The following is a 14,009-nucleotide window of genomic DNA, read 5'->3' as shown; positions in this document are numbered from 1 at the left end:
TTATACTAGCATAGTGCTCTGGAAGCTTCATCTTTTGTATGCCCCTTCCTCAGCTGATATCAGATACCTTTTGTTGTCAGATGTAAGATGACATACAGAATCTCTCTCTCATCTTAGTTTGCTACTGCTAAGAAAAGTGGTCTTTTACCTTAACTGGTGTGCATTTGAAAGGTTATCTTTGCAGCTATAAATTTTAGAAACTTGAGATCTAATTTTTCAGGATGCAAAGCACCCACAATTTTTCTACGTCAAGTATCTCTGAAAGAGAAGCAATTTATTTAGATTTCTAAATGTTGGATGTGTTTGTTTGCTTTTGAATATTCATTATTAGAAAAATGTGCTTTTAAAAGTAAAAGCTTACATTCAGCAGAAATTGACCATGGGAAACTTTTTTACTAGCCACTGGAGAAATGTTTTTTCTGGCTGTACAGCATTTGTCACTTTTGATCTGCTTTAGATGATTTTTCCACCTAGAAACTTTAACCTGCTGACTTCTCCTTTTAATCTTGATCCTATTCATATTCAATGGGAATTTTACCAGTGACTATTATAGGAGTAAGATAGGGCTTTTCATTTTCTCTAATTTTTTTTTTCATGGCTTTTTTCTTCTTCTTAAAGTGCCCCTTTTAGAACCATATTATAAATATTTCTTTAAAATTACACATGTAATTGTTTCAGATTAGATGATTAACAGTTACCTGAAACTTAGTTAAGCATATCTTATTATGATTAATGATTATTTAAAATTACATTTTTATTCAAAGGAAGGAACACAATGATTATTTCATGAATGGTCAAGAGAGGTGAAGGCAAGCCAAGAAACTCTTTGTACACCTCAAAAAGATGGAAATATTAAAAACCACTTTTAAAATTAAGTTTTTCGTTGTTTAATGAGTTCAGTTAAATAAAAGTTTTGGCTTAATGGAAGTGAACGAGTGCGTGGAGGGGGCTGAAATAACATACAGAATATCACTATGCTGTCTATTTCTTTCCTTTTTATTTTACGATCTCCCATTAAAAATTGGTTTATAACCATTTGGGACAAAAGGAATAAGCTTATTTTTCTTTTGCCTACCAATATCTCAAAAGTCTGTGGAGAAAGGTAGATGTACTAGTGATATATTAATAAGAGACAAAGTTATGGAGCTATAGTTGAGGAATAATTTCTTTCCTTTTTAAAATATTCAAGAGGATTCATGGCTTTTATTTTAATTTGTTTTATCATATCTGTGAGTCACATTAATTACAAAAACATGTTAGTGGAAAAAAATACTAAGCCTTACATTTGTGCAAAAAAAGCAAAATATAACAATAAAGTACTACTACACTTACCAACTAAAAATAGAATTTCAAATTAATCAGAATTGGTCATGAATTTTCCAAGAGCTCCAGTGTATCTACTGTTCATGAATACTGAAGTTAGTTTCACAAGAAAATAAATAAAATGATAAATTGTCTTGCAGAATTGGTGAATCCATTTTGGAAAGCACGAAAATTATTTATTTGGGCCTCCAATCCTACTTCATTTTAAACAGTATATTATGTGATTTTGCACTTAATATTTTTCTTTTGACAAATAATTTGAAAATGTTGGAAGTGGCTTGTACTAGCCCCATTTTACAAATACGTTAAGGTAAGAAGTTCAGAGATTCGGTGGAATAAAAAACACCTTGTGGAAATGATTCCCTAGTCCTGTACTTTTAACTACTAGCCAAAATTGCCACTCTGCCTCCATTGGCTTCTACTATACATGGAAGCTAGTACAGAAGAGCTCATGCTGTGCTATAGTTGAGTTTTTTCATCGCTTTCTGGTTTATGTCAGCTATTCTTAATGCTCTAAAATTAGTATCCCTATCCAGATTTTTTTTGAAATTTGGAGTTATTAGTCCAAGTTTAGGGTCAGTTGAACAAGGGGCTCCTACAGTATTATCCCCTAAACAAACCCAGCATTTCACAAAATCATTGGTTCTTCTGTTTTGCAATATTGGGAGCTGAAACTAACACTGTAATCATCCTCCAAATGAATAAGTAATTTGTGAAGGATGTAACAGAAGAGAGGGAGCAGAATCTGAGCTGCAATAGGGGAATCTGAATGGTTGGAGGGATTATGGCAGGTCAGCACAAGGAGACGGAATTTTGGACCAATGCAGGGAAAAGGGAAATGGAAAGTAGGGCATAAGAGCTGTGCAGTAGGAGCTGTTGGGGTGACTTCAATTCTGTCCTCTTCAAGACCCCACATCCATCCATCAGTGATAGGTACTTATCTGCCTCCTTTCCCAGCACTGTAATATGCGAGTATCTCAAAGTTGTCAATGTATTATCTTCACAACAGCTCTGTGAGGAAAAGGAGTGTTATTCTCATGTTATAAATGAAGAGCTGAGATACGCAGAAATAAATGGCTTGTCTACATGGGTAACTGTATTGGTATTAGATGAGATGTAACTTTATACTGCTATGTTTACCAGTATTATCTCCCTGTGTAGACATTCTTATTCTGGTGCAAGAGTGCCTTTCTCCAATTTATGCATCTGATGAAGTGGGTCTTTGCCCATGAAAGCTTATGCTCCAATAAATCTGTTAGTCTATAAGGTGCCACAGGACTTCTCATTGTTTCTCCAATTTAGGCAATGTTGCTTTGAAAATGGATATAAGAAATAAGAGAAAGGAAAAAAAAGACTCTTACTGAGAAATAAATGTCCACTGAGAGTGTTATAGAGATATTATATCATTGCTATAACTTCCTTTATAGATAAAACCTAAGTGATTTACCCAAGGTCTAGGGAATTGTACCCAGATTCTCCCATGTTCCAGGTTAGTATCCTAACCACAGGACACTCCTTCCTCGGATGTGATCTCATGTTCATCTCTCTTCAAAAATATCTTCACTGACTCCATGTGAGTTCCTGGACTGTTTTTATGTCCTCAACATGCAAGTCCCATGTTGATGCCTGCTTCTCCATGGGCAGGAGGAAGGAGAATCAGGTTGCGCTTGACAGGCAGATGACAGGAGCTAAAGAGTTGATGCAAGGGACAAACATTCAACTATTACATTCTGTGTCTAAGATAATCAGTGGCAAAGAGCCAGATGGAGCAAGGATCAGTGGAAGAGGAAACTGGGATGTGGTATGTGCAGATATTGAGAAAATATTTTCTCAAAAACAAGGAAATTAAATGCCCCAAAACTTTATTAACAGAGTTACGGTTGCATAGTAGAGCTTTGTGGAGCTTTGTGGCTAAACTTAAACTTCTGAAAACCAGGAAATAAAAGTTAAGGCTCACACCAGCATCACAACTTTAATTTTGCTCTTGTTAGTAATAGCTCTCTGTCCTCACAGATGCTACAGAATACATTAAGAATGAAATGTGCACTGAAGGACAAAGTCTAACACCTTCTGTGTGCTAACGCAAAACTCAGGTTTACGTCAGAAGTAGCAACAGGAGCTATCTGCAACTGGCCTACATTCAGACATTAACCTTAATATATGTAAACAATCCAAGACTCACTAAATATTATCATCCTTTTACCTTTGCGCTGAGTATTTCTTCTGAAATGTTGCCTTTACTTTCCCCTCATTAAGCCGTGGTATTTACTCAACAAACTGCTATTAATCCCCAAGGCAAGAAGACCCATTAGGCAATTCTACTGACATAGTCTACAAAACTCAGTGCTGAAATCAGACATACTTGATCCTGTCAGATCCATATGTATATATCCTCATGTTGTGGCTCTGCAAGGCTGCTTCTACAAATCCTGTATCCATATAATGTCTTTATTTTAAAATGTGAAGATTCCTAAGTGTTAAGTATCTTGGTAAAATTGTGACATTTTTATTAAGCTTGTTTTTATCGATAAAATATATTGTAGTGAATAAATATTAAAAAAGGATTAAAGTGCATGGTAACTAATACCATATAAAGATTTCATCACTGTATTCAAGTCAATTTCAAAATTTAAATGGAGTTTCAGATAATTCACCCTATTGCCTTCTGCCAATTTTTGTAGTTTTAAAAATCTTTTCTAAAGAAAACTGCAAAATGTTTCCCCCTCCCTTACTATACTGTTCACAAAGGCATACAAACTAGAGGAAAAAGTGATTGTGCAGTTAATAAAATTAACTATACACTAAGTCCTCTTAAATGCAAAAACATAAACTGAAAACATTCCTCAAATTTTAATTTTTGATGTTTTAGGAAATAACTATCAAACATATGTGATTTTAAGTTGTTTGTCCCTTTACGTTTTTGTAAGTATCTATACCTTTAAAGCAGAGCAAAATTGTTAACATGTGTTTTGTAGACTAATGCTTGTTACCCTTAGATTAATTTTGTATGAATAAGCTTGGATTTTCCAAGTGTTTCTATATGAACCTGAATAAACTAGACTGTATTTTTAATAATGTCAACTCTTAAGAGAATTTTGTGAGAGACGAGTCTTATAGAATAGACCATCTCCTGGTAAATGCAAGAAGAAAGAAAATACTAAAGGCTGAGTTGCAGAAACATGCAAAATTAAGAAGCTTACTACTGTAGGAGGGGCCCTTAAAGTGATATATGCATGAACTGTTAATAGATGTCTAGACTACAGATCAAGTCTGAATCTTGCACTGGCCATGATTGAAACCTATAGCGCAAGCTGGTCATTTACAACCCTCACCTGCTGAGAAAAATATGCATATAGAAAAGATACTTTTGGAAACACCATGGGAGAAGCGAAAATTTTACTGGTGACCGCTAGAGGGTTTTAAAAAATTGGTTTTTATCCCGTTTTGTTGTTTTGTGCTTCATGAAGGTCTGAAAGAAATTTGGCAGAAAGATGGGAGGTTTTTCACACTAAAAACTCAAACTGTCTACACCTTGGAAGATGCTAGCAGTTCAAGAATTAGTGGATGTATAACATCTCAAGAGATTGAAAGCTGAACCATTGAAAACTATTGGATTTTTAGTTGAACTATTTTAATCTTTTTCATTTGTTTTTGTACCTATTTAACACTAACTGACATTGGGGAAATTTGATGTAATCTCTTTTTCACTGAAAATATAGTAATTCTGCAAAGCCAGGGAAGACCAGAATTGATTTTGATAAATGTAAAATGTTTTTAAGCGGTAAAGGAAAAACATAAATATTAAAATAATGATGATCTAAGCTTTCTTTATACATCATAAACAAAAATAAACTAGGTATTTTAGATGATGGTTTTGTCATGCCAGCTGTACAAACCATTAGTAACTGAGGATCATAACTAATCCATCTCCTTTTTTTATTTACTAAAGCATTCTATCTTACTAACCATTACTATTATGGTTACAAATTTTCATAATAAATACAAAGACTAAAAAATGACATCAAGATACATGTCTGACTATTAAGCTGTCTGATCTTTATGCAGCTCTTGTTCTCCTTGTCTCTTGCCACCCCTTGTCTTCCTTCCATAGTTGCTTTTTGTCATGCCTTTATTTAGGCCACAATTCTCTAAAGACTTATGCACAACCTTTTGCATTATGGAGGTGGTGAAGCACTGAAATGGGTTACTTAGGGAGGTGGTGGAATCTCCATCCCTTGATGTTTTTAAATCCTGGTTTGACAAAGCCCTTGCTGGGACAATTTAGTTGGGATTGGTCCTCCTTTTAGCAGAGTGTTGGACTCGACCTCCTGAGGTCTCATTCTGTGAATAGTCTCATTAATGTCAGTGGGACTACTCAGTGCTAAAAAGTCTGTGCAGGATTGGAGCCTTAGAACCAGTGCCGAAGCATTACAATTGGTCTTTGAACTAACTTGGTTTTTCTCATTTATGGCTAAGCAATATGCACGTGACCCTCCCCATTGTAGATTAATTTCTGTATGAGAATGTGTTATGACAATGATGTGATGCTGCATGATTTCTCTGGGACTGTAAGGAATATTCATAGAAAATAGTGTATTCTTATTTGTTGTTGCTTTTTATTTGGTATGTAATCAGTTGCTTTAATTTTTTAAGTGTTTCTGATAAGCTTAAGAAAAGAGCAATAAAAATGAACCCCATAACCCCCCCCACACACACACACACACACACACACAGCTGTATTCCCATATAGGAAACAATTGAGGGTAACAGACTTTTAAGATCTGATTGCTTTTGTTTCCACCTGCTGATAAAGTAAAGTAACCCTTTACTGTGCACTGGAAAAGGAGATGTTGCAGAATAGGTAGAAATATGATCACAAGGTACATTGAATCTCAAGTCTGCCTATTTTTTAAAAACATTTTTGCAAATTCAGAGAACAAACTGAAGGAAGGCCCTTAGCAGGAGTGGGGGAAGTGTACGTAAAGGTTGTTGGTTGAATTTATATCACATGTATTCTGGTAAACATTTAAAAATGTACATTTGTAAGAGATGTGTAGTATGATAATTTAATTGTAAATTTGATAAAATATGAAACTTTAGACAGAGGACTTTGACCTCAGATACTTTTAATAATATCTAACTGCAGGATATTTAGCAGATGTTCTATTAGAATTAGTCCTGAGAGGGGACTACAGCTGTGGGCCCTTACTGTTATCTTCAGATTCATATTTACTCTTCTTACTCTTCATTAATAGGTAGCATAGATCAGTCAGTGTTAAAGGAGTTGCCTCCTGAGCTCCTGGCAGAAATTGAATCCACCATGCCACTTTGTGAACGTGTGAAAATGAACAAGCGCAAACGTAGCACAGTTAATGAGAAACCAAAATATGCTGAGATCAGTTCTGATGAAGACAATGGCAGTGAAGAAGCTTTTGAATGTAAGTAGTACATCATTCTATTCTATTGCTCATGCTAAAAGGTTTCTTAGCTGACTAGTCAAAACAATGCAGGTACAAGTTAAGTTTGGGGGTCCAGTTAATTTGTTGACAGAGTAACTTATTTTAAAGAAAAATGACTAACCCTAAGTTTACCACACAAGATAAATAGATTGCTAGTTAGACTCCTCTTGCCAAGCCTACCTGTTTGAAGAATATATTTTTCACTTATGCTACAGGATACTTTTAGACTCAGTTAAAAAAAAACACTAAGTTTTACATGGGTAATCTGTATATATAAAAAAGTTTTTTCCTGCCAGGTGACAGAATGACATCATCATGTCATCAGCGTCAACAGGTTCTCTCAGCAAAGTGAAAGTGGCCAGAGAGAGGGGCGTAGACGAGCATAGCGAGTAAAGGTTGCAGCCTCCAAGTATTCTATATGAAAATGTTAGAAAAATAATTGTGACCACACACTTCAACATTGAATATCTGTAATTATGCTTCCCTCACTACATGTACTTTACTTCTAGTGTAATTTTTGCAGTCAGGGATCTCAAACTCCCAGTGCTGTAGCACAATGCTATGTATTATTACCTTAAAAACTAGTTTAGTAAATGTTCATGTCTCCTCCATGTCTACCCAGCTGAACTGGGGAATATTTCCCTTCTTCCTGGAGCACTGAAGGCAGACTACTGAACTTGTATGTATACAGGGGCTAGATCAGTAAGAGGTCCGAAATTCAGCATAACAAGCAACTCTCCTTGTAATGTGGCCTTAGAAATATTTTCAAGAAAGGAACTCGCAGAAACCAATCTGTCAGTTTTTCTAACTGGAAACACAAGAAAACAAAACAATGGAGATTCTTGGGCTCCTTTTCCTCATTAGTTTTCTCAGACACATTTTTTCTGATTGCCTCAACCTATGTGGGTGAAGGATATTATTGCTTCAACAAATCAAAATTACTTCTAGTTCTAACAGTTTTCAAGATAACCTTTGAAATCAGCACTGAATAGAAGTGATTTAGGAGAGGCATTCCTGATCATTATGATCTGATATTGAACTCCAGTCGGTGTGAGAGACCACAAACTAAAACTTGTTCTATAAGGCCATGTCTACACTACGAGATGAGGTCGAATTTATTAAGGTTGATTTCTTGCCACACATGTTGCAAAGTCGAAGGTCGATGTCCCCACTCTGCACAAGAATTCAATGTAATTCGAAGTAGCGCATCCTCAGTAGGGAGACTGCCATCAACATGGAGAAGACAGCACTGTGGATCACTATCCCACAGTGCCTGCGTTGCTTTGCATTCTGGGTTATGCTGCTAGTGCAGGCTGGGACCAAAACTATGCTGCGGGTGGTTCTGGGTTCATGTGCTCATCTACTACCTCCCCCCTTGCTTCAAATCAATGGAAAACAGTCTTTTCGTGCCCTTTTTGGACCTGGTTACCTGGGCAGATGTCATAGCAGCATGAGCATGGATCTTGTTTTGCATCAAACCATTGTGATGTTGACGTCTACCTTGGCATGCCTACTGGTGCAGTATTTCGAGAGAGTGCGTGTCACTCACCAGGAAGAGGATGAATCTTGGGATCCTATGGATGCACTATATAGGAAAGCCTTGCACTGATTGAATGCAGCCAGCAGTCAGTTCTCTGGAAACAGTGGAGTGCCAGTTCTGGTGCATTGAGACAAGCACAGACTGGTGGGACCACATAGTGCTGCAGGTATGGGAGGATCAGTGGCTGCAAAACTTGTGAATGCACGAGGCCACTGTCATGGAACTTGTTAATGGCTTTCCCCTGCTTTGAAGCACAGGGACACCCAAATGAGACCCATTCCAATAGTAGAGAAATGCATGACAGTTGCCCTGTGGAAGCTTGCAATGCCAGACAGCTGGAAATCAATTCAGAGTGGGAAAGTTTACAGTGGGGTTGCTGTTATACGGATAACCAAAGCAATCAATACCACTCTGCTATAGAAGGTAGCAACTTTGGAAAACATGGATGCCACAGTGGCAAGCTTTGCCATGATTGAGTTTCCTAACTGCGGTGTGGCAATAGATGGAACACACATTCCAATCGTGGCACCTGACAACCTTGCCAAGGGGTACATAGACTTCAAGGGGTACTTTTTGATGGTGTTGTAGGTGCTGGTGGATCACAAGGGCCATTTCACTGACATCAACGTGGGATGGCCAGGAAAGGTACATGATGCGTACATCTTTAGCAATTCCTACCTCTTCTGAAAGATGCAGAATGGCACTTTTTTCCCAGAGAGGAGAATCAGAGTCGGAGAAGTGGAAATGCCTGTTGTGATCCTTGGCAACTGAGCCTACCACTTGCTCCTGTGGCTCATGAAGCTATATACAGGCAGCCTGGACCCCAGTAAGGAGCATTTCAACTACAAGCTGAGCAAGTGCAGAATGGTGCTGAATGCCCGTTTGGATGTTTAAACAGAATGTGTAGGAGTCTACCAACTAGGTTGGACCCTCAGCAAATGCAACATTCCCTTTGTGGTTGCAACCTGCTGTGTGCTTCGTAATACTTGTGACAGCAAGGGGGAAAGTTACCTGGCACAGGGTGGGGGAAACGGGGAAGGAGGCTAAAGAACAGTGCCAGAGATTTTGAGCAGCCAGACACCAGGATAAGGAGAGCACAGCTCAGGGCAGTGCAAATCAGAGAGACTTTGAAAGAAAGCTTTATGAATGGCCTATTTTGAGAGTCACGCATGTTCCTCTCAACAAGATGTCCCTGCACTCACTGTCTTCGCCAATAATCTCCCACCCCACCCCTGCAATACAAGCAAATAGACTGTTCAGAGATCAGGCATTTTTATTTAAGGAAGACTGAAGGGACAGAAAAGAAGTCCATGGTGGGACCTAAAATAGGGGAGGCATCAGAAATGTGAGGATAGCCTTTTGCCTCCCAAGGCCCTGCAGGTTGTGTGTCCTTTCCCTCCCTTTTCTCCTCCAACCCCGTGTCCTGGGGTCCCTCCTGGTGGAGACGATAGAACTGGGTGAGGAGGGAAAGTTGTTTTGCACATGGCGGGAAGGTTTCTAGGGGGGGGAAGGTTCTTCTCCAGGCACACTGCCAGGTGCTCCATCACAGCCGTCAGGGAGGAAAAGACATTCTCCTGTTGCTTTGCTTGCAGTTCCCTGCACGTGCTCCTGTTCTGCTGCTCTGCTATCCTGTCCTGCCGCTCTGCTTGCATTTCCTCCAGGAGCGTATTCCTCCACTTCATTTGCTCCGTAAACATGTCTTCCCTTGTCCATTTTCGCCTGTGGATTTGTGCGAGCAAGACGGCTGCTGGAGCCGAGGGAGTGTGCAGCAAGCTCCCTGCTGTTCCTGCTGTAACGAAAAGTTACTAGGGCACACATTACATGAGGTACATTGTGGAGCCTAAAACCTAATCTGTTAACATACTGTGAAGGTCTCTATAAAGACAATGGAGATGGGTTCTGTGCAAGGCCAAAGTTATGCTTTTAAGTGGCCACTGTACAGTGTGTATGCAGCAGAGTTCTCAACAGAATATCTAGACTCACTCAGGCATGGTAAGGGGGGCCTGCCAGGACACAATCCTGTGGGTGGGAGGGAGGATGTGGTCTGGTCGTGCCAGCAGGCCAGTTGCTCATGCAGCTTCCATCCTCTCTGCCACACTGCTTCCTGAAGGAGTGCTACTTTCCTATCCCACAGGAATCTATGGGTGGGAGGGCAGAAGGGAGGGAGTGCCAGAGGCTGATGCCAGTCTAGAAGCAGAGGTGGCACTTAATAGCTTCTCCTCCATCAAGGTTGCATGTGAGATATCAGTCTTCTCTGAATCTGACAGTGATAGGGAGCTGATGCTGAGTGAATGTAGCCAGAAACCTGGTCCTTATGCTATAATACTTTGTGCTGCAATGACGTCAGACCACTTACTAGTGGCTTGGCATGGGGAGTGTCCTATCATTGAGGACGAATAAGGATGGACTCCCCAGAAATCTGTGAGAAGTATCAGACTGAGAGCTTTATGGAGATATGCAGGGCGGATTCCTGCTCCATCTCTAGACATATTAACAAGCTCTGTCAGGACCCCTGCACTGTGTGGGTCTAGAGTATTCCACGCATCACTCCCAATTCCTTAACCCACTTATAGCAAGAAAAAAATCTATGAACTCACCAGAAATGCCCTCCCTGGGATCAGTGCCCAACTGTGAGACATCCCAGGAGGCAGGGATTGTCTCCAAGGTTATGAAAAGTTCTTGATTCTCGCAGCTCACCAGCTGGCCATTCTCGTCCTCTTCCTCCTCCTCTCCCTCCACCACACTGTCCTCTACACTGCTGCCCTGATTGTCTTGGGTGGATTACATAGTCTGGTTGGGAAGCTGGTCAGCTCCTCTCCCTAGGATTACATGCAGCTGGCTGTAGGAGCAGCGTGTTTGGCGCAATGCTCCAGACTGTCCATTTGCCTCCTTTGCTTTGTGATAGGGCTGCTTCAGCTCCTTTGTGTTAACATGGCACTGCTGGGAGTCCCTGGAGTATCCTTTCTCCACCGGGCACTTTGCGATCTTCGTGTAGGTATCAGCCTTTCTTTTGCTGTTTTGGAGCTCCAAGAGAATGGATTCCTCTCCCCATGCCTTGATGAGGTCCAAGATCTCCTGCAAACTTCAAGCTGGTGCTCTTTTGTGCCCTTGGAAACTGGCGCTCATGCAACTTGAATTCATGGAACTCACGGCCACATGTACTGCTCAGGTGTGCTGTCTGCTCTGAGGTGTGCTTGCAATGCTGGCCACATGGGAAATGAAATTCAAACTTTCCCAGTGCTTTTCCTGTTCACCTGGAGAGCAATAGAGGCATGAGTTCTGGACAGAGCAGTCCGAGTGGGGCACTGTGAGATGCCTCCCAAAACCCAAGAGCATCAGCTTTCTCAACGCTGGGTCTACACTACCATGAATTGAATCGTGCAAGATCAAACTTTATGTAACTCCTTGTGAAAAGCAGGAGTACCAAAGTCAACTTCAGTGACCCTTAAAGTCAACTGAACGGGCTTATTAGTGTGGACTCACTGTTTAGAAAATCGACCTTATGCAGCTAAATTCGACCGAAACTCCTAGTTTAGATCAGGTGCTAAAAGAGAGTTATGCTAAAAGAGAAATCTCACCACATCTTGAATATGAAAAGGAAAGGTACACTGTTTCATCTGAAGAAGTGGGTTGTGTCCACAGAAGCTTATGATACTACATTTGTTGTTAGTCTTTAAGGTGCTGCAGGACCATTCATTGTTTTTTCAGTTTTTTCAGTTATAGACTTAACACACCTACCCCCTGATACTTTTTTTTTAAAGAGATCATTCGCTGCTGCTTTGACCATGATGTTACAGACTCTTAAGGCAGCCTGCTGTTAATCTTCATCATGACAAAAGATTAACAGAAGATTGCCTTAAGTTTTCATAATATGCTATATATTTGAGAGAGTGAGTGTGTGTATTTGTTCAAGAACACCTCCTAAATGGTAAGAACTAGGACCACCAAATTAATTACACAGCTTCCCCTTACCATAACTTAAAGCAAAGTAAGGATTTGGTTGTGCCAAGAAAATGGTATGTGCCTGGAATGGGATTGATTCACAGAACACCATACAGAAAAGAGACACGATCACCAGATAGGTGAAAGGGGCTGGTTGGGAGCATCCCTCTCTTCCTGGTCCAGGACTGTCCAAACCTTCCACTCCCAGGTATCCTTTAGGGAGGAGGCTGACCCCCTCCATTCGTGCAAGGACATTGCTGACTCTTCCCCTTTGTCAGGGAGCCAAGGGGAGAGTGCACAATTTGCTATTTTTGTAGCACAGGCGGGGAGACAAACCTGGACCTGCCCCAGCCAGGGGTCATGTACCACTGCCCTGGCTGTGCCAGCTGGAGCTGCAGCAGCCATGGAGAGGCACTTTTCACCTGGCCCCCAAGCTGCTATGGTGAGAGGGAGCTGGAGTAGTTCTCTTCTCTCCTCCCTCCAGGGCAATCTGCATTCTAAACCCCTCATCCACAGCCCCACCACAGAGCAATGATTTAAATGAAGCATGTACATATTCATTTTATTTTCCAAAAAACAAAAATTGAGTTAAAGACCCAAGCACCACCAGGTTAATCTTTTAGTTTAATGTATTTGGGGAGGTGGTGAGGAATGGCATAGTGAGGTAGCAAAATTCACAGATGATGTAAAGTTACTTATATTCGTCAGGATCAAAAAAGAGTATGAGGTTCAGAAAATAAATTGAATGTTGTTAAATATAAAGTAATCATATTATTAAAAAAAAAGAAATAACTCATACACCATAAAGCAGGGGTGTATTTTTTGTATTGGGGGGTCACTGACCCACAGAAAAATGAGTCGTAGGCACCACACAAGTGAAAAGCCAAAAAAAAAAAAATTCTCTTGACAGAAAAGAAGAAAGACACTCCCCACCATCCCCTCACCCACCAGAGTCTAAGGGGGCGCACCCTAGTAGATTCTCTGTGCTCCAGCCCTCAGACTCCCCAATGCTGGAGGGTGGCCCTGAGCCTTGGGGGCCAGATCCAGGCAAGCTGGAGGCCTCATCTGGCTCCTGGGCCTTAGGTTGCCCACTCCTGTCATACAGCATTCAAAACAAATTGTATCTACTTAAGAAAAGGGTCCGGGTGTCCTTGTAGAAAGTTAAGTGAAGATCTCTCTACTCAATGTGCAGCTGTAGTTAAAAAAAAAAGCTGTTAAGATACTTAAAGAATAGAATGGCTCATAATTCTTGTAATCGCTTTCTATAATCAATAGTGCAGTGTCCTCTAGAATACTGTGTGAGATACTGGTCATGCCAACTCAGAATTGATATTGCAGAATTATAGGTGGTTCTTAAAAGAATGACAAGAATGATCAAAAGCATGAAAAATCCTCTAGTATGAAGAGAGGGACTGAACTGGAATTATTCCCTTACAATTGAGATAAATAAGTGAGGATGTGATAAAATTATATAAGTAATTAATTGTAAAGAGATTCAAAAATGTATTTGATATTTATATGGATATCAAGAATATCCAGAATTATAATTAACCTTTTTGGAGGGGATATTCAGTCTGTGTTTCATGGTTTACACCTAGCTTTACATTTTAGGAATCTGTATCAGATTGCACAGATAGAGCACAGATTATCCCATATATGTCTGTTGCAGGAGCTTTACATCTTGTTTAGAAGTATTTTGTACTTTAAAACTGGTGTGGCATTTTTTGTCTAAATATTTTTTTAGT

At 40.0% G+C, this 14,009-nt stretch overlaps 1 protein-coding gene across 8 annotated transcripts in view; it reads left to right on the top strand.

Moving 5' to 3' along the window:
- Nucleotides 1-14,009, top strand: part of NIPBL (NIPBL cohesin loading factor) — a 312,200-nt gene that overhangs the window by 206,331 nt on the left and 91,860 nt on the right. For all 8 annotated transcript variants that reach the window (XM_075932528.2, XM_006139460.5, XM_006139462.4 and 5 more), the window contains one exon: nucleotides 6,579-6,761. In XM_075932528.2, coding sequence (XP_075788643.1) covers nucleotides 6,579-6,761 — 183 coding nt within the window. The remainder of the gene's footprint in view (nucleotides 1-6,578; nucleotides 6,762-14,009) is intronic.

The sequence above is a fragment of the Pelodiscus sinensis genome, chromosome 6 (genome assembly GCF_052426305.1).
Source record: "Pelodiscus sinensis isolate ZL-2025 chromosome 6, ASM5242630v1, whole genome shotgun sequence".
NCBI classification, from domain to species: Eukaryota; Metazoa; Chordata; order Testudines; family Trionychidae; genus Pelodiscus; species Pelodiscus sinensis.
This window is presented reverse-complemented; position numbering and strand designations above follow the sequence as displayed.